This window comes from Mauremys reevesii, linkage group 20 (genome assembly GCF_016161935.1).
Source record: "Mauremys reevesii isolate NIE-2019 linkage group 20, ASM1616193v1, whole genome shotgun sequence".
Lineage (NCBI taxonomy): Eukaryota > Metazoa > Chordata > Testudines > Geoemydidae > Mauremys > Mauremys reevesii.
In genome coordinates this window covers 15,294,109-15,315,319 of record NC_052642.1, presented here as the reverse complement: position 1 = coordinate 15,315,319, position 21,211 = coordinate 15,294,109, and the positions used below count along the sequence as shown (strand labels likewise).

General features: G+C 47.2%; 1 protein-coding gene across 4 annotated transcripts in view; it reads left to right on the top strand.

Annotated features, from left to right (window-relative positions):
* The window catches only part of SGSM2 (small G protein signaling modulator 2), a 122,021-nt gene that overhangs the window by 80,345 nt on the left and 20,465 nt on the right, over nucleotides 1–21,211 (top strand). For 3 of the 4 annotated variants that reach the window (XM_039507318.1, XM_039507316.1, XM_039507317.1), the window contains exons 5-13: nucleotides 2,817–2,884; nucleotides 3,326–3,471; nucleotides 3,931–4,065; nucleotides 6,614–6,738; nucleotides 8,197–8,264; nucleotides 12,749–12,912; nucleotides 13,621–13,750; nucleotides 15,195–15,329; nucleotides 19,312–19,462. In XM_039507318.1, coding sequence (XP_039363252.1) covers nucleotides 2,817–2,884; nucleotides 3,326–3,471; nucleotides 3,931–4,065; nucleotides 6,614–6,738; nucleotides 8,197–8,264; nucleotides 12,749–12,912; nucleotides 13,621–13,750; nucleotides 15,195–15,329; nucleotides 19,312–19,462 — 1,122 coding nt within the window. The remainder of the gene's footprint in view (nucleotides 1–2,816; nucleotides 2,885–3,325; nucleotides 3,472–3,930; nucleotides 4,066–6,613; nucleotides 6,739–8,196; nucleotides 8,265–12,748; nucleotides 12,913–13,620; nucleotides 13,751–15,194; nucleotides 15,330–19,311; nucleotides 19,463–21,211) is intronic. The other variant, XM_039507319.1, reaches the window with a different exon arrangement.

The window sequence follows — 21,211 nt, the reverse complement described above, 5'->3', positions numbered from 1 at the left end:
CCAACTTCTGTTGATGAGAGAGACAAGCTTTCGAACCACACAGAGCTCTTCAGGTCTGGGGAAGTTAAATACAGGTTGGGACAGATTGTTAAGCATAAGGGGTTCACACATGCTGTAGGAGACATCTTAAAATGAAGTGGGCAGTTAAAGGTTAGCAGGCAGTGTGGTGTGTTACAAATTGTTGTAAAGAACCATCAAACCAGTGTCCCAGTTAAGTCCAAAGCTCTTGATGTCTAGCAGAGTTATGAATTTAAATCCCCAGGCTCGTCTTTTGAAGGTGTTGAGTTTTCCCTTGAGGATAAGTATTGAAAGATCAGATATGGAGTGATCAAGTATGTGACAAGTGTTCACCCAAGAGTGCTATGGTATTTTTGTCCTTTATAATTTTCTGTGTCAGTTCATTCAAGAGCGTAGTGATTGTCTGGTTCCACCCAACATAGTTGTTATTGGGGCATTTGATTCACGGTATGAGGTACACCACATTTTGTGATAGGCGTGTGTAGGACCTGCGTTGTGGGGGGCATGAATCATTGTAGCAGGGGAGATGTGTCTGCAGGTTTTGCATCTATTGTTCTGGCAGGGTCTGGTGCTGCTTTGAGTTGCTGTGTCCTGGTCTGTAGGGAGCTTGCTTCTGATGATGAGCGTGGCGAGGCTGGGAGGTTGGTGGAGGGCCAGAAGAGGGGGTTTGGGAAATGTTTCTTTCAGGATGTGGTTTCCGTCAAATACTGCTTGATGATTTCCCCTCTGGGTTCCAGTGGGGTGTGTTGTCAGTGGGTGGTTGTTGTTGTTTTCTGTATTGAAGCAGGCTTTCCTGGGGGTGCGTGGGCCCATTCCATGGTGCGATCTACGGCTCTGGTGGAGTGTCCTTGTTTTGTGAGGGCAATTTTTAAGTGTGTTTAGGGTGTATCCCAGCCTTTCTCATCAGAGCAAACTCTACAGTATCTGATTATGTGACTGTAGATGACGAATTTCTTAGTGTGTCTGGGGTGGTTGTTGGATCTGTGGAGCTAAGTGTGGTGATCTGTGGGTTTCTTGTATATTGTGCTAAGAGCGGAAATGGTTGACTTCAAGTCTACATAAAAAAATTGTTCATCATTTTATATAAAAACATATTCTAAAAATAGATTAAATCACTTTGTGACGGGTTGGATCACAGAAACCCTCTTGGGAGCTGCCACCTGATGTGCCAAGACTACTTCTACCCCTGCTTTCCCTGCCAGCTCGGGACTCCAGCACCCTGTCTTGCTGAGCCAGACACGCCCGTCTGCTCCAACACAGACCCAGGGTCTGAATTACTTGCCCCAGAGCTGCAGGTTTACCTGAAAGCAGCTCACAGAAGTGTGCTTGTCTTTAGCACCCAGATGCCCAACTCCCAATGGGGTCTAAACCCAAATAAATCCATTTTACCCTGTATAAAGCTTATGCAGGGTAAACTCATAAATTGTTTACCCTCTATAACACTGATAGAGAGAGATGCACAGCTGTTTGCTCCCCCAGGTATTAATACAGACTCTGAGTTAATTAATAAGTAAAAAGTGATTTTATTAAATACAGAAAGTAGGATCTAAGAGGTTCCAAGTAACAGACAGAACAAAGTAAGTCACCAAGCAAAATAAAATAAAATGCGCAAATCTATGTCTAATCAGACTGACTACAGATAAGATCCTCACCAGTTCCAGAATGCTCCCTTTTACAGGCTAATCTCCTTTTAGCCTGGGTCCAGCAATCACTCGCACCCCCTGTAGTTACTGTGCATTGTTCCAGTTTCTTCCAAGTATAGAGAGATGCTCTCGCTTTAGCCAGCTGAAGACCAAATGGAGGGGTCTCCCAGGGGTTTAAATAGACTTTCTCTTGTGGGTGGAGACCCCCTCCTCACTCCTGTGCAAAGTCTAGCTCCAAGCTGGAGTTTAGGAGTCACCTGGGTAAGTCACATGTCCATGCATGACTCACAGTTTTTACAGGTAACATCCACTGTTTACATGCCACTGTGAACGTCCTCAAGTAGACTTCTTATGTGGATTGGAGCATTCCAAGATCCATTGTCCTTTAAGTGTTCCTTGATTAGGTACTTAATTTCAACATTCCTTTCTCCAGGAACTGACCGAATGCTCTGCTAAGGTTATTTAGAAATCAAGCCAGTACACAGCCAACATTCATAACATCGAATACAAAAATGATCCATGCATGCAAATAGGATTAATACATTCAGTAGATCATAACTTTTACGGAGATCTGTTACATGGCATATGTAGCGTAAAACACATTCTAAGCATATTTCCATAGAGCCTTATGGGAGGTACCGTCACACACTTTTTTCGCCTTTTAGTTGTGATCACCTTAATGTCGAGCCTGTCTAAGAGACCCAGGTAACTCAATTGTCCGCAGGTGCTGTTGGGATGATCGCTTGGCTGTAGAATTACTATTTAATAAGGTTTTTGTGGTTTTGCTTCAAAACGGAGCCTCTCCTGCAAACTTTTACCCCCGGGCATGTGCTTACTCCCGCCTACCCTTCCAGTGACTTCAACAGGACTGCGGGGAATAGTATGCTCCGGAGTGCCTGTCCGCGGGATCAAACCCGAAGAGTTGGCCTGCAGCTCTGGCGAATGTGCACGGCTGTGTATCGCTCCCCTGAGGCCATTGACTCTATCTGGGCAGGCTGTGCTAGGAACTAGCAATGGATGGCATTTTCAAAAGCACGGATGTGACTCAGGAGCACGTACCTGTGGCAGTCAATGGAACTCACTCTCCTAAGTGACTTGGGAGTGTTTGAAAATACCAACACTGGACTCTAATCCATTTTTTTTTTTTATTCCTAGCAAGTATTATGAGAGAGACGCTTTATTGGCAGATCCTGTTTATGGATCAATCCTAGCTTCTCTCCTTGGTAAGTACTTTCATTGTTCGCTCCGGGTGGTTGAGGGTTTGTTTTTGTTTTTTGCTTACTGCATTTTCCTGGAAGCTGAGGGGTGGTCGGGGGAATGGAGACAGATCATCTTGTTTTACTATTTGATTGCTGGCTTTGATGATAGAGCAGGATGGAATTTGGTTTTATTCTAGGTGTGGTGTCCCAGAGCAGGGAATTGGAGGTACTGATCGTGCAGTGGCTGTGCATTATGTGCTCTGCAATATTTCTCTTGCAGTCTCCTAACAGCACCTGGTTTATTAAGCGAGGGAATTTGGCCCGAACACTGAGGTTATAACCTGTGCTGTGAGATCATTAGCTTCACCAGCAGAAAGGGCCTCAGTTTACCATCTGACCTGGAGGGTGAGTGTGAACAAATGTCCATTCTTCTTAAAGAGCCTCTGTCATTTACTGTCCTCCTAGTTGGGCCGTGTGCACTAGAATACACCAAGCTGAAAACAGCTGACCACTACTGGACAGACCCGTCAGCAGACGAGCTGGTTCAGAGACACCGGATCCATGGAGCTCACGGGCGCCAGGACTCGCCCTCAAAACGCCCGGCACTGGGAGTAGGTATTTGCAGCATGCCCCTTCCCTGTTGTTGGCGCAGAAGAGTGGATGGGTATTTAGATAACACCCACGGGCAGCCTCCACCTATTGCCAGGAATGGAGAACACTTTTGTGCATGCCTTCGTCACCGCTGAACGTCCATTTGGCTCCAAATGGTCCCCTCCACCCCCGTCCCAATTTAGGGAGGCTTGAGGTCCAGATTTGGAATTTTGTGGGTTGAGATGCCAAGGGTTTCACCTCCTGTGCTGATTCCCTGCCGTGGGGAGCAGCAAGCCTCTTTGGCCGGGGTGAGGCGGCTTTTTTGAGGGACCCAGGGCTGCAGAAAGTAAGTCCAATCCAAAAGAGATTTCTCGGGACGCCCTTTTTAGTGGAGCTGCTGCTCCGAGCGGCCTCTTCATACAAGTTGCAACTGGTACCATATAACCTGCATGCTGAACCACGGCTCTCGTGTCTCCAAGATCCGGAAACGGCACTCGAGCGGGAGCACGGCAGAAGACCGATTTGCAGCTTCGGCTAGAGAATACGTGGAGTCTTTGCACCAGAATTCGAGGACGCACCTGCTGTATGGGAAAAATAATGTTCTGGTCCAGCCAGTAAGTATCTGAGCATCAAGTGTGTTGAGTTCATGTGACTGGAGCGAGATTAATGCTGGTTGGCTCAGCGTGGTAGAGCCAGGAATGGAACTTGAGTATCCTGAATCCCCAGCCAGTGTCGTATCCTCTGGACCATCTAGCTCCGGAGGCAGCATCTGAATCATGAGCTGGCCCAACAGAACATGGATGCGTCACCTGAATGAGTCATGCAGGCTTCAGGGATGGAAGGATGCTGAGTGCCATCCTTTCTGGCTCAGCCCGGGTGTTGGGGGGAGCTTTGACTCCTTTCCCCGGCAGAGACCTCACTAATGGGACCCACCTCCCCTTCCAGTTAAACTGTGATATGTCCTGCCAATGAAAAAGGAAGGAGAGAAATGGGATCAAGCGGGGATTAAAATTGGCCAATTTAAATGGGTTTATACCCCTGCCCATCAAACAGACCTCCTCCCACATTACACAGCTTGCTAATAGCAGCCTCTCTAATAGGAGAGTGGTCTAGTGGGGTGGGAGTCAGGAGACCTGGGTTCTAGTCTTGGCTCTGTCACTGACCCTGCTGCATGAACTTGGGTGAGTCACCTCTCTTCTGTCTCCCACTGTTCCCCCATCCCCACTGTGTTTTGTCTATTTAGATCAGGGGTGGGCAAACTACGGCTCGGGGGCCACATCCGGCCCTTCCGATGTTTTAATCTGGCCCCTGCGCTCCAGCTGGGGAGTGGGGTCGGGGGCTTGCGCCACTCTGTGCCTGCTGTGACTCTGCGCAGCTACAGGAAGCAGCGGCATGTCCTCCCTCCGGCTCCTACATGTAGCGGCAGCCAGGGGGCTTCACACACTGCCCCTGCCCCAAGCGCTGCTTCCACAGCTCCCATTGGCCAGGAACCACGGCCAGTGGGAGCTGAGAGGGTGGCGCCTGCGGATGGGGCAGCGTGCAGAGCCGCCTGGCCGTGCCTCTGCATAGGAGTCCAAGGGAGGACATGCTGTTGCTTCCGGGAGCTGCTTGAGGTAAATGCAATCTGGAGCCTGCACCCCTGATCCCCTCCGACCCTCTGAACCCGTCGGTCCCAGCCCGGAGCACCCTCCTGCACCCCCAGTCCCTCATCCCCAGCCCCACCCCAGAGCCCGCAGCCACAGCTCTCCCCCCCCCACACACACTGCCCAAACCCAGAGCCCCCTCCCGCACCCTGAAGTCCTCATTTCTGGCCCCATCACAGATCCCGCAGCCGGAGCCCTCACCCGCTCCCACACCCCAACCCCCAATTTCGTGAGCATTCATGGCCCGCCATACAATTTCCATATCCAGATGTGGCCCTCGGGCCAAAAGGTTTGCCCACCCCTGATTTAGACTGTAGGTTCTCTAGGGCAGGGTGTGTGTGTGTGTGTGTGTACAGTACCTAGCACAATAGGGGGTGGGTCTTTTATATCAGGTAGCACCTCTCGGTGCTACTGCAATGCAAAGAATAATATTTGTATTTAGATCATTTAATATATAGTTTAGAAACCAGTGAATGGCTACTTGTTTCAAAGCTCTTGTATCATTCCATTAGCATGCCTCAGCCACTGAAGGGTGGACGGACACGGACGCACACGTTTTAGGAATGGTTTGGGGATTTGATTTTTTTGCTCCTGTCCAACAAGGTTGTTTAGCAGTTGATGTGTCTGCCTAATTTATTTCTGGTGGGTTTGGAGGGGTTAAATCTGTCCCAGGATTGATGCTGGGAATTGACAGTGTCAGACACCCAGAAGACAGATTTGCTACTAGATCTTATCTGCTGAGGAAAGGAAGCTGCTTGAAAGAGGGTTATGAGTTTATAGAAAACTCTCGACCCTGTCAGGAGCTTTAATTTATTACTGTTTCTGCAGCCTTAAGTTCCTTCTCCGCGCTCCTATTCGCAGACCACTTGCCAAGGAGTAAAGAGAGGTTGTAGTTAATTAGTTTGTATTATGGTAGCGCTTCGAGACCCCAGTTGAGATCAGGCCCCCGAGCAGTAGGTGCTGTACCAACACAATGAGAGACACTCCCTGCCCTCTGAGCTTACACACTTGAAAAGGATGAGAGGAAAAGGGAGGGAGTGAAAATGGAGACCCAGAGAGGGGAAGTGCCTTGATCCAGGTTACACGGTGGTAGAGCTGGGAATAGGACCCTGTGTCCACTGGACCAGAGTGGATCTGAAAACGCCTGCTGTCACTTTTAAGCTTCGTCCTTCAACCCCCTCTGATTTCCAGAGGTGTTGAGCTCCCATATCTCCCGTTGGCTGGGTTTGTGGATGCTCATCTCTTGTGTGGATCAGGGGCACCAGAGCCCTAATTGTTAGTGGGGGAGATGTGAGTTTGGAAGCCAGTTGGGCTTCCAGAGTAAGGGGACAGAGAACATCATGGTGGCTAATGGCCTATGTCCAAGTGCCATTGGAAGGGGACGAAGCCCTGAAGAAGCCTGGCTAATTGTGGGGACGGGGTTGGCCTGTTAGGGGAACCTCTCATGATCGCTGACTTATTCCTCAGTCACACAAATCGCGATTTCCCGGTGCTTTTCTTTGTTTATCATTTTAAACAGAAAGACGACATGGAGGCAATTCTTGGCTATCTCTCCCTTCATCAGTCAGCAGACAGCTTGACTTTGAAATGGACTCCCAACCAGCTCATGAACGGAACCCTGAGGGACTCTGAGCTTGAGAGAAGGTAACATTCCCTTTGCTCCGTCTCCATCTTGTATGCTTGACCCAGCTAACTGTAACAGGAGTAAGAGACAAGCAGCAGTGCTGATTTAACTGAAAGGAGCATGGTCCATCAAATAGGGCACTGGGTTAGGAAGCAGGAGACCAGGTTCTATTTCCGGGTTCTGCCACTGGCCTGCTGTGTGTTCTTGAGCGAGTCACTCCACTTTGCTGTTCCCTTCTTCTTGTCTGCTTTATCTATTTAGCTGGTAACCCGTTTGGGCCAGGTGCAGTCACTTACCATATGTTTGTACAGAGCCTCGCACGACGGGGCCTTGACCTGAATGGGGATCGCTAGGTGCTGTCGTACAAATAGTAGTAATAATAAAATGCAAGGATATTTCAGCAGTTTTTCAGAATGATTTAGTATGAAACAAATTCTGGACCCTAAGAAAAATTAGTAAGATTTGCTGGGTGGCAATGCTGAAATATTTCTTGCTTTAAATTTGTGCTCACTGGGATACGAGGATCACAGAGAGAGAGACACACACACAGTGTGACCCTAGCATACATCAGATCATATGCTTTTGCAAACAATATAATCCAGACTTAGGACCCATTGTAAAGGAACAAGTCTTATTTCAGCGATCCAGGGCTGCAGAACTAGAAGTCTGCCTCCCTTTATCACGAGTCTCATTTTGCGGGTGCCTCCCATCGCAGGATCTCAAAGCACTTTATAATCCATCCTCAAAGCAGCCCTGTGATATGATTACCCCTGATTAGAAGAGCGGTCCCTCTAATCCAGTATTCTGTCTCCGATAGCAGCCAGTACCTGCTGCTTCAAAAGAAGGAGAAAGAAACCCTGCAGTAGGCAGTTGTGGTAGAATATGTCCCTAGGAAATGTTTCTTTCTAACCCCCTCGAAGTTTCATATCCCTTCAAAGCTGTTTTAATTCTTACCATTATAACTCAGGAGTGTTTTGCATTCGTTAGGTAGCTCCAATCCTTCTTTGAGTCCCGCTTTGCTCTTGAGCTCAATAATAAGCTTCTAACCGGTGCAACTTATTGTCACAGTTTAAGCGAGGGATCTTGCTTCCATTGAATTTCATGGGTACATGCGACATTGGGCCCCCCGGGGCTTGACTTCTGTCACATGTTATTTGTGGCAAAATAGAATCCAGGTGTCCCGAATCCCAACCACAAAACCATCTCGAGTGTTCTGCTCTGGGCACTTGATTCTTGTATTTTAGCCAGTAGATTAGTGCTGTTTGCATGGGAGGGCAGTGACTGTGAACCGTCAGGCTCCTGAACTATATGCTGTGCTAAACGAGTTCCTCTGCCTTTTACTTCACCATAAATTCCACTTAATCGGCCAAGTTTAGTAAGCTGCTCTTAATGTAGTGCCGTGCGTGTGCTTTTACTGGGCAGTCTGGCCACTGATTATTAAAACATTACATCTCTTGCATTTTTTTTTTTCCTTTTAGTGTGTACTGGGACTACGCCTTAATAGTGCCGTTCAGTCAGATTGTCTGCATTCACTGCCATCAGCAACGTAAGCATAAACCACCTCAGCCCACGGGCTGCCGCAAAGGCTCAAGGGCCTTTTTTTTCTGCAGGGGGAATGTTAACACTCTTCGTGTTTTATTTTGCTGCCTCTTCGGCGTTTATTTCCCTGCAGGCAGGCCGTGGTTTATCTTTAAGTTTCTTCGCGGAAAGAGCCAATGAGGACTTCTCGGCATAAAGCTGTTCCAACAGTCTCTTAAGGCTTGACTTTGTCCTAAGTGTTAATGTAACACAATGCTTCTGGGTGGGTTGTTGGCAGCAGGGATCACACCTGGGACCTATGAATCTAAAAGCATGAGCCTCTCCTCTAAAGGATCCAGCTGTGTTAGCCAAGGCTGCAGCCGGCTCAATCCTCTCCAGATGTGGCCGCACCACTACAAGCGGTGTAAGCTGTGGGTGCTCGGTTGCTCTGAAAATCTGGCCTCTACTTTTTAATTATTGGATGCCAAGTAATTTTATTTTTAAAAATTACTAAAAATATTTATGCAGTGTTTGTTGTAGCCGTGTTGGTCCCAGGATATTAGAGAGACAAGATGGGTGAGGGGATATCTCTTATTGGACCAACTTCCATTGGTGAGAGAGACAAACTTTCCAGCTTACACAGAGCTCTTCTTCTGGTCTGGGAAAGGTCCTCTGAGTGTCACAGTTAAACACAAGGAGGAACAGATTGTTTAGGCTAAGTAATTAATATTTCAAGGGAGCACTCAAGATGAAGTAGCCAGTTAACACCTCTCCAGTCATAGAGGGAAAGGAGAAAAAAAAATGAAACAAGAAATGCCAAACCTGCAGCTGTATCTCCATTGCTAGGCTGATCAGCACCCCCACAACACACCTTTCAAGAACCGTGGGTCCATCGCAACATTCACTGCACTAAATAACACCGGTGTGAGTGAAACGTGACCATCACGACACTCTTGAATGAACGCAAAGAAAAATTATAAAGGACAAAAACGCCACATCCCCTGTGGGTGAACACTTTTCACAAAGCGATCGCTCTATCCATCAGTCTTCAGGAAACCTGCACAACATCCTCAAAAAGAGAAGCCTGGGAGTTTAAGTTCATAACTTTATTCAGTCTGTGATTTTTAGTGTCTAGCAGACACACTGGCTTATTACAACAATCTATGACCCACTATCCACCCCCACGGCTTGTTTTATAGCAGCGAATGACCTTGCTATATTTATACATAAATATATACTCAACAGGGACATAAATAAATATAAATACAGATTCTCAACGGGGACATAGCTCACTAGAACAATTTGTAACACACCACACTGCCTGCAACTCTTAACTGCCCACTTCAAACCCTTTTAGGCAGAACAATCTGCTTCTCAGCGGTGACTGCCTCCAGCATGCTACCCCTTCTGCTAAACAATCTCCCCCACTTGTAATTATCTCAGACACTCGGCTTCCTTCCCCAGTCCTGGTAATGTACAAATAGCAGACAGAACATTTTTTCTCCAGTCGGGAAAAAAACTCTTAAAATTCGCAAATCACTCCTTTGTCCCCAGGGGCTAGGAGACTCACCCAGGCGGTGGGAGACCCCCGGCTGCATCCCTTGCTCTGTGAAGGGGTTTGGACTAGGGCCTCCTACTTCCCAGGCAACTTTAGAGGGGGATGTCCCTGTTCAAACACCCTCCATTTCTCCGGGACAAGCATCCTCCAAAGAAAACAAGGGCATTTCAACAGGGAGCTCCCAGGAAGTCCCCTCAAAGGCCAGGAATCTCAGTGCAAATCCCTTCTTAACCGGCAGAACCAGGATTTGAGCCAAGATCCCCCACTTCCTAAGTGAGTAACCTATCACTGGAGTAGGGAGTGATTCTAACTCTTCAGCTGGCCCAAACCATACTTAGAGTGAAGCAGCTTCAGCAGGCAAGAAGGAAAGCCACCCCTTCCCCAAGTACAGCTCCTAGCCCTCTGATTGCCGCACTGAGCTGATAGATGCCTTCCCCTCATCAAACAGAGCGGGGAATTGAACCAGAATCTCCCACATCCTGATGAGGAACCAAGCCACGGAACTATAAAGGGATTCATATAGGGGCCCAATCACCGTGTAAGTATTTTTGAAGTGGACCAACATCAACAGGAGAAGACAAGCAACCCACAGCAGAATATCCCTTAGTTCAGTGATTAGGATACTCACTTGAGAGACGGCAGAGCCCTACTCAAATCCCTTCTCCTCAGGCGGGGGGGACACCTGAACCCAGAGGAGGGGCTCATTATCTGCATCACTTTATACACTTTGTACAAATAGCAGACAGAACATTTTTTCTCCAATCAGTCCAGTCTACAAATGACGACAAATATTTTTTGATGTATTACATGAGTGGTTTCTAACCCATGGGCCGCGGCCCCCAGGAGTCGGCAGACTACATCTAAGGGATCCATCGAAGATTATCTAAAGCTGTGGTTTTCCAAATGTGGCCCAGGGTCTGCTGGGGGGTCCACAGACTATGTCTAAGTTTTCCAAAGCGGCCCACACCTTATGGGTCCATAAATGAAAAAAGACTGAAAACCATTATATTATATGGTACAAACAAACTCATACTGTTGAGCAGCTACGCAATTTTTCTTTAACCAAAGGCAAAAAAGTACAGGAAAATGTATAAAAATATATTGATTGGGGGCTAAATATTTCCCCAACTTTCCAAAACAGTACTATTTTGAGCACATCGTTGCATTATTGATTATATTTAGAAGATTTCTGCCAATTTAGGTCAAAATCAGACTGTTTTGGTGAGTTATGGCCCTTTCTGTGATTTTATGTTTTGTGGGGGAGGTTGGATTGGATGTTCAAGAAAGATTAACCATTATGTGATATAGAAAAACTGCACCACTGCTAGCCCCTACATCCATCCTGGTGAGGAGCACCAGATATGTGCCTGACATGTGAGCATAATGAAATGAACGTCCAAAATGGATTCAGGCTGTGTGACCCGAGGCGCCTATGGTAGCGTGCAATGAAATTGCCAAAGTCAGGGTGGGCTGCAAAAAGGAGAGCAGATTTGCCCAAGACTGGTGGTTTTCACCAACCAGTCACAAACTCTGCTCCTGATTTCCCCCCCCCCCCCAACACTGGTTATCAAGAAGCCAAAACAAAAAATCATGCAGCCCCCTTTTTTGCATTCCAGTCTCAGGCATTCAATCAGCACGTAGGCCCAATACAGTGAGAAGTTATTTAAAACTCTGCTCATTATGCAAAATGTTCTTCTGGTTCCCAGAGGGCCAGCCACATCATCAGATGAATACTAGTTTGGATCTTACCCTAAATACCACGCTGCCAGCCCATCCTTTAGTAGCTAAAACTAAAGGTTGGTTATAAAAGAAAGGAAAGAGAGAAGAGTTGTTAAATGGCCAAAGCAGTCAGATCCATACATATGACTTCAGAGTCCATTTATCAGGTTCTTAGCAACATTGATGAGTTTGCTGGCTTGTAAAGTCCCTCTGGAACACATCAATAGCTTGGATGGGTCTATCAGTCCTTTGTTCAAACCTTCAATTTGTAAAGAAGATAGTTCAGAGGTGAGGAGCAGGATTGAAGACAAAATGGAGAAGATGCAGCTGCCTTTTTATATTCTTTGCCGTGTGGCCTGTACATCCTTCGTTCCAAACACAAGCACATGGGCATGGAAAAGCTCTTGGACTGTCCACAGCCATGTCCTGCTGACTCACCAGTGTAGCCCCGGCTTCTCTCAACGGGTTAATTATACAGCTGATTGCCTTTGATGGACCATTTAGCAGGCTGGATAGTGCTGATGCCAGTCTGTCTGGAGGTGTCACACAGAAACACAGCACAAGTTCAAGATATCAATATGCCACACATTTATAACTCCCAATACAAAGATGATGCATACAAATAAACAAGATTATCATTCTTAGCAAATCATAACTTTTTCACTGATACCTTATATGGCATATCCTGTAAGATTCATTGCTATTTTGTAATATTGGTATTAATAATATTAGAAATGGTCACCCATATTCCATACAGGAACAGGGGCTGGTAGACTGTCTATTTTTTAAAACATACTGTAGACATCATTTTTAAAAAAAAATCAATGTTCATTGCCTGCCAAGGCTCCCTTTACTCATAGACTTTAAGGTCAGAAAGGATCATTATGATCATCTAGTCTGACCTCCTGCACAACGCAGGCCACAGAATCTCACCCACCCACTCCTGTAACAAACCCTTAGCCTATGTCTGAGTTATTGAAGTCCTCAAATCGTGGTTTAAAGACTTCAAGGTACAGAGAATCCTCCAGCAAGTGACCCATGCCCCACACTGCAGAGGATAGATGGGAAACATCTGGTAAACTTCACTCCCGAGTCTATTCGGTTAGCTATCCTGTAATGCAGTGGGTTTTTGGGGGACAGCCACAAACAGAATCCAGCTTCAGAGCGAGGTCAGCTGATCATGCTTCTAGCCTAACCAAAGGCCACACAAACGTATCCTGGGTTCTCTTTTGCAGCGGAAAGCGGAGGGACGTTAGTCTTGGTGAGTCAGGATGGGATCCAGAGACCTCCACTCCATTTCCCACAGGGAAGTCATCTCCTTGCTTTCCTTTCCTGCCTGGAAAACGGCCTTCTGCCTCGAGGACAATTAGACCCACCACTTTGGTCACAGCAGGGCAAGGTACTGTCAGGCTGAGAGCCAGTGTCTTGAACTATAAGTTCTTTGAGGCCAGGTTGGTCTTACTGTGTCTGTCCAGCAGCACCCAGCGCAATGGAGCCAGGGGGCTCTGGGGAGCTACTGTCATGCAAATAATAAACTCAGGGCATGGGGAGGAACCTAAATGTGAAATAAACAGCCCCACTGATTAGCCCCTAAACTGTCTGACTTGTTTATAAGGACATAGATTCCATAACAACCTGATTATAGGTTCACCACTGAACCAGTGCTACGGACACTTTAAAAAGGTGTTTGAGAATGATGTGGACAAACGCTCCCAACCAGCCGCAACCTGATACCACCCCTGGTGATATCACCTAACTGATGGACTGTTGCCATTAGGGCACCTTCCCTATATCCTGACAAGTCTTTTCTCCATTCCCTTTAATGACCTCCTTCCCCGGGTACATAGGTTCCATATGCAGTAGGATCATGTCTCTCATCCAAGACTTGGATTTTTCAAAGGAAGTGATGGGAATTTGGTGCCCCATTCCCAGTCAATGGGAGTTGTGTACCCAGCTCCCTTGAAAAACCACCATTTGCTAGGCCAGGTACCTGCAGCCCATGCATCTAAGGTCTTGGAGCCACCTTCTGAGTCTGTTACTTTGACACCGTTCCACTGCACCACTTCATCTCTTGGTAACTGTGCCTACTGGGTCATTTTCACTGTAGGGTAAAGTATTTCCAAAGCTCCGGAAACGAAATAGTAACAAGTCAGTGGAGCTGGAGGAAATGCCACATGAGGAGTCTGCTACGGACTATGTCTTCAGGATTATCTATCCGGGACACAGGCACGATAACAGTAAGTGGCTTCATTGTTCTTTTATTTAAAACAAAACCAAGAAGAGTGGTATGCTGGGATCGGGGGGGGGGGGGGGGGGAGAGACAACCCAGATTTTTTTAAGGGGATATTGCCACAGAGGTGTTCAGCCTTGTTAGGTAATTAGGATCCATGCTATAGTTTACTGTGGGTTTTCTTAAAGCTATAAAACGGGTTCTCAAACGCCATTGCACCGCGACTCCCTTCTGACAACAAAAATTACCACACGACCTCAGGAGGGGGGACCGAAGCCTGAACCAAAGCCGAATCCCCCCCGCCCAAGGTAGTGGGGCTCAGGCTTCGGCTCTGGCCTTGGGCCGCAGCAAGTCTAAGCCAGCCCCTGGCGACCCCGTTAAAATGGGGTCCCCGACCCACAGTTTGAGAACCGGTGCTATAAAACCTTCATTGCCCCAAACAGAAATGGAGCGTCCTACTCTTAGAGCTGCCCTGTGTTCTCCAGCTGAACCCTATGCAAAACTTTCACCGAGGCAGCCAGACTTTCAAACGGAGAGCAGGTGCAAAAAAATCCCCATGGCTAATCCAACAGCAATTCTGCTCTAAAAATGAAGGGTATTTCTATTACGCAGGCAGCTTCCTAGCAAGATTGTTATTAAAAGGAGAAGATATTAATGCTAACCATTAAAAAAAAAAAAAAAAAAAGACGACCCTCCCTCAAAAAAACAAACACAGCCAAAATCCTGCAAGCCCAATTTTCCTGGCATTCTCTACTGAAGTTTCACAATAAGTAGGGGGGAGAACCCACACCCAAATCCCTTCCTCTCTTCTGTGAATCTGAACTCTCTCCATACAAGAGATCTTGCAGGCTGGTTCTCTAGCAGTAGGTTCATTTTCACATCCATTGGTGGAGAAGTAGAGACGTTTGGCTCATGGTCCCAAGTTTAAAGGGGATTTGGATCCAATGTTCCCATTCAAGTTCATCACAGCTAGAAAGTGGCAAAATCAATTAAACACCCCCACTCACTTGCCCCCCCAGAGAATAGGCCATAAGGAGCCAAGCGTTAGCCTCAACACAGCCTGTGAGGGAATGTTTATGCCGCAAATAAAACACCCACGTCTGGTCCACGTCAGCCGACTCGAGCTCGTGGGGTTATAAAACTGAGTCTGACCTCTGGGACTCTCCCTCCTTGCAGAATCCCAGAGCTAGGCACGCAGTCTGCTCCCACCAGCAGGAGGCACTGCAGATTGTGTGGACACGTGCAGCTGTTCATGTCTGGTTGAAATCTGGCCCATGCAGTGCGTGTTCTTCTCCTTGAGAAATGTCTCTTTCCCACCCAGGTGCGGGGGAGTTCCCCGGGTCTCTCCCAAGCTCCGACTCCTCTGTCTGTGCTGAACGTGTCCTTTGAGACTTCTCCTAGAACCAAGTCCTCTCTTCTTATGCTCCTCTTTCACTATTTTCTTTGAGCAGTAACTATTAACTACCACCACTTAGCTGCCAGCCGCTCTGCCTCCGTCGATGACGACGAGGAGGAGGAAGACCGGCTCCACGCAATGCTCTCAATGATCTGCTCTCGGAACCTCACAGCTCCTAATAGGATGAAAGGTTTTTATCCGGCACCCCCTGCCCTGCCCCTTCAGCGCTCTGTGGCAGCGTCGCCCCAGGGATGCGTACAACAGTGTTGGCATTATGGCAAGACAAACGTTTTTCATTCGCGCCAGGGGTGGGAAGGCACCCAAAAGCTGGGGGGAGCAGGGTTAGCAGCACCTTTCCTCCCATCTCAAGGTAGGAGCCATGAGAACGAACGACAGAGCCATCTCGCTTCCAGAATCTGCCTCCCCCCCTTAAGAGTTAAGTCACGACTCATGGTGTGTGCTCACACAGGGAAGTAAGCGGAGAGAAGGGGGCCCCTTACTTTGCTGCATGGGAGGTGGTGGGCCGGGGGGAAGCCCTCCACCTGTGCAGCTTAAGAGGTAGCAATAAGTAAGATGCACTGAGTAAAGGGCTGGTGCAGATTATACTCCCTCAGCTCGTGCGGGGAAAAAAGAATCAAGTTGTAAATTAGATACAACAAAAAAGGACCCACGGCAGCAAGTCTCAGAGTGACTGTGCAATCTACCCTTAAATGCACGTGGAGACTTGTACAGACCAAGCAGCTTTTCATGCACAAGTGCCCTCCTGTCCACATACTGTGTGGATTTCAAACGATGGGTTACGGTATTCCTTACTGTACAACAGGCTCTGCTCCCATCAAAAATACAGCCCCGTTCACTCACCCTCAACCTATTCATAATGATACACTTGATCATGCCAGCAAACCTTCATCCCAGCAGAGATGAGGCAATTGGCCCTGGCTGTATGGTTCTGGAGACTTAGAATCCCTCCTGTTCTGACGGAGGAAAGTGACCGGAGTTCACCCTGTGGAGCAGAAAACCGTCTGCTGGACAGATGGAATTCTAAGGCTCCAGAAATGAAGCTAAATTGGCTCAAGAACAGAACAAAAAGGGGGGAAAAATTCTGCAAAAACAGTCATTAAGATTTCCTTTATTGAAATGTTCAGCCCAGTTCTATTCAAGCATTACCTCTCCCGTGTTCATGGCTGTCCCAGGACTCAACTCATTCAAGAGAACCCCCCCTCCTTCCTTAGCTGCAGTATCTGTCACTGTACAATTTCCATGCCAACAGTCTTGGCTTGGAGCTGTCGTGTCTGCAGGTGCCATAGATTTAACACGCGCTTCCTTTGGCAAAAGAACATTCGCAGACTGAGTGATTACAGGAATCCGTCTTTTCCTCGTTCCTCGGAGCTCTCACATACCTTTAAATGCAGAGCAATGGGTTTAGTGCTAAGTGGATGTCATCCCTGGCTTGGTGACACTATCTGTAAGAATGAGAGGATAAATTCCCTTGGTCCATTCTACTCTGGGCCTCTGCTGGGACTGCCATGATGCCATTTTGTTGGTATGTGGACCCCTGTCCACTGTGATCCCCATAGGTTGCCAAAATAGTCATTAGGTCTGACCACTACTCAGCTGGGCTGGATTCATATTCTACCAAAATGCTCTTAGAAGGGATGGTGGGGAAGAGAACCCCCAAAGCCCTCCTCATCTTGTAGGAAGATAGCGTTTGCAGGAAATATCTGTACAGTAGGTTTCTTGTGCAGATGAGACTTCGAAATGGCTTATGGTAGAAGAGCCGTCTGTAACACCGCATGCCTGCAAAGATGAGACTAAAGAGATAAGTTAAATGATTACAACTTCAGCTTTATTTGGTAGCTAATGGATATTTAAAACCCTCCTGCTAGAGATGTCAAGAAACACTGAAAAGAGTAGTTAGCAACCTAACTAGGGCCGCATACCATTTGACTAGTGATTCTTGTCAATGAGCTAGCTTGGACTATCATTTGTCTACCCATCAGTGCTCCCTTGAAATAATGACAACACTGTTGTATCTAAGGTTTGCTAGCCATTTTGCTTTTAATTTTTGCAACATGCTTGACTTTTTGCATGTGGCCAAAAGTTGCAGATCAACAACAACAAAAATGAATGAAATGAAGGTGCTGTTCACTCTAATTCTTCACGAATTCAGGTACCTTTCATCTGAATCCTTAGGTTCTGTGGGGTTCTCTCCTTTTAAAGTAGATTGTTTCTTAAAAACAAAACAAAAAAACTCACCCACTTTTCTTGTCCTTGGAGGGGGAGGGGGAGAAAAAAATCTCAAAACATTTGTTTGTCCAATGGTTTTTATTTGAACCAAATGAGAAGCTGCACTAAATACTGGGTCATTCAGCTCCTTCCTGAAGAATTAAGGTGAAGAGCATTTTTTCATTAAACTTTGTTTTGTAAAGTGAAATATTCATGACTGCTTCCGCATGAGCCTGTGCTTTTGATGTTAACATATCTTGTATGATTTCCATGCCGTTATGCTACATTGATGGCTATATCTATATTAAAAATAGAGTCCATCTTCTTAAAACAAAACAAAACGTATTGTTACCTGCAATGGCAGAATGCATGAGATAATTTGGAAGTTCCCCACCCCCGCACTTAACGTACATTTTGAAAGCACGGCCCAGAGTTGCTTGCACATGTTAATGCAGTGAATGACATCCTGTACTCTGTCTTTTGCCTTAATTTAAATCAAGGGTGAGCTGAAAGGCCAGTTATTTATGAAAAGCACCAGCAGGGATAGGTTAAGAATTTAGGCCATGATTTTCAAAAGCGACTAGTGATTTTTGGGTGACCAGCTTTAGACACCTTTCAAGGGGGGGCTCTGATTTTCAGAATGTGCTAAGCATCCACCCTCTGAAAATCAGGCCTTTAAGGTTTGAAATTGGGCACCCAAAATCTCTAGCTACTTCTGAAGAGCTTGGCCTCCTTTTTTTAAGTGCTGATCCTGCAACTTGTTTCCATGTGTGGAGAGATTTCAGACACATGGAAGTTGCATGTTCAGAGCCTTAAACTTGAGTTTATGCGCTTGGGGGTGATCCAGTGAAGGAAAACGGGCGCACAGAGGCATACTGTTTATATGAAATGTTCCAGGAACAGCACCCTAGATTTAAATACCCATGGAAAATACCTTTATGATTGATGTGTTACCTTTGTGCTCATGTTGGTTTTGTAAACCAGGCTTTGGCTGAGGCCAATTGAAAAAAAGGACTCGGGACTCAGGAGGTTGCATTGTGATGATGGGTCAATGGCATTTTATTCCCAGGAGAATTAGAGTGGGACCCAGTGCTGGAGTAACTTTCCACCTCTGTGAGCAACTGTTTAAGGATCAGATCCCAAATGACCGCATCAAGAACCAAAAAGTTCAGTTAGTCTCATTTTGAGTAGGGTAACCAGACAGCAAACGTGAAAAATTGGGATGGAGGTTGGGGGTAATAGGAGCCCATATAAAAGAAAAGGGCCCAAATATCGGGACTGTCCCTGTAAAATCGGGACATCTGGTCACCCTACATTTTGAGAGAGAACCTATTTTTACTCTGGAATTTAAAACACAGGATCTTTCACTGTAGCTCAACCAGAAGTTATGGGCTCACTGCAGGAATTACTGGGTGAAGTTCCCTGGCCTGTGGTATACAGGAGGTCAGACTGGATGACCATAATGGTCCCTTCTGGCCTTAAAATCTATTACTATTAATGTCCAATTAAAATGAGCTCCTATCTACGGAAAGCAGAAGAGCAGCCTGCCTCGCCCCCCTGCGTTTGAAACAGGCAGGGTGCTGAGCTGTGGGTGCACCCAACGGTTATCTAGGGAAGTTGGGAAATCCCCATCACTGGAGGTTTCTACAGACACCTGTCAGGTATATTTAATGCTGCCTTAGCATGGGTGGCTGGACTAGATGACCTCTTGAGGTCTCTTGCAGCTGTACATTTGTATGATTTTATGAAAAACTGAGCATGTGGAGGACGTGGCTGGTTTCAATACGTTAGAGCAGAAAGTAATGCTTTAGGGTCACTAGTTCCGTCCCATCCTATCACCAAGGGTAGAGCCTGCAGCAAAGCAAAGCACCAAGACATCAGGGTGCCGCGGGAGGGCAGGGGCAGACAACCGTTTATGCCCGTGATTTTTTCCCCCCTTTCCGCAGACTCCAGCGACATGATAGAGATGCAGGGATTCGGTGCGAGCTTGTTGTCATGGCAGCTAGAACACTGCAGCCAAGGGTCCTCGTGCCTCTCCTGTTCATCAGGCAGCTCTCCCTACGACATCCCCAGCTGCTGCAACTGCATTCACGACAGGTACACGGGCCGGGCCCGGGGAGATGGCTTGACTATCGGCAGAAAGCGACAGCGGTGGGGGAGAGCTCTGGGCTTGCTGCCTATGGAGCCCTTTGCACACCTCACACCAACGCCTGCCATCCTGCACCCACTTAAAAGCCATGGTGGCCGTGGCCGTGGCAACATCTGAGACTGAGGTAAAAAATTCAAGAGCGCCTAACTCCCAATTTCAAGAGGGACCCAGGCATTTAGGAGCCTAAGTCGCAATGAAAAAAAAAAATCAGTGGGACACAGGCTCCTAAATTCCAAGGTTACTTTTGAAATTGGGAGTTAGGCTCCTAAACCCCACCGGCACTTTTCAAAATGGTCTTCAGTAGGTTTCCTTGGCAGGCGGAGGAGAAGTCACAAGTGTTGCCGCTGCACCTGTTCAGCCAGAGGTCCCCTAGCTCCACCCTACAGGGCAAGGGCTTGCATGTGGAGAAAAGTCACCCCAAAGCCCCTTGCTCCAAGTTTTATGGGAGAGATGCTTCAGGGCTCCCAGCTCTGGGTTACAGGGAGCACACTGTTTGTGGCTGGGCCACCACCGGTGGAGGTGCTACAGCATCACAACAATGAGAGAGAGAACTGCCTCCTTGTCTCTATGAAAGTCTTTGCTTTTCAGTTTGTGGCGTAGCCAGCGCAACCAGCGTGCACCTAGAAGAGCCTCCCGCTCACCATGTGCTAAGCAGCCTCCTCTCCTGTTCTCGCCACTTCTTTTGCAAAGTCTTCTACCTTGTCAAATGGCGGATTACATCTGAGACATAGAATCATAGATTACTTGGGCTGGAAGGGACCTCAGGAGGTCATCTAGTCCAACCCCCTGCTCAAAGCAGGACCAATCCCCAGCTAAATCCCTAAATGGCCCCCTCAAGGATTGAACTCACAACCCTGGGTTTAGCAGGCCAATGCTCAAACCACTGAGCTGGGACCGAGAGGAAGGAGGCTCCAGTGGCAAGGACACAAGCCTGCAACTTGAGAGGCCCGGATCCAATGCCCTGCTCTGCCCACCTCTCAAGCGGCGTTGTGAGGAGACGTGCTTGGGAGGCACTCAGACATTATAGTGATAGGACCAAGGTCTCTAAATAGCCCCTGATTCTTCTTGCAGTAAATTGGGTTTACATCAGCATACGCAAGAGGAGAATCAGGCCTTTTTGTGATGTTTAGTGCTCTATAAATGAGCAATAGAAGCAGGTGAGTGCTGTTTTCATTTAGCTCGTGTTCTCCAGGCCTCTGGTTGGCACAGCATTTTTCTCTGCTGCATGTGTTTCAGTGCTGTGCCCTTCTCCTGCTCCCCTTGGAAGGTTGCTCGACACGCCTCTAGACTTACGTGGCAGGAAACACTGGTGTCTAGTAGCGCCAGTCAAAAAATGCCAATTATTTTTTGGCCAGGAATGTTCTAAAATTGTTGGTGTCGTGGTTGAAATGCCCCAGGAAGTTTTGTTTCCAAAAACTCCTGTAGTAAAATTGTTGGTTTTAAAACTGAACGTTGTTCAGGGTAAATTGTTTTTTGTTCAAGTTTTTCGATTAAAAAAAGAACATTTCAATCAAAAAAAACTTCAGCCAGCTCTTCTGTCTATGCCTGTTTAGGTCAGTGGTGGAGACAGCTCAGTTTTATGGACAGAGGCAAACCAGTAATCCTTCAAAGGATGCTTACATCTAGGGTTACCAGACAGCAGCTGTGAAAAAATGGGATGGGGTTGGGGGTAATAGGCGCCTATATAAGAAAGTCTC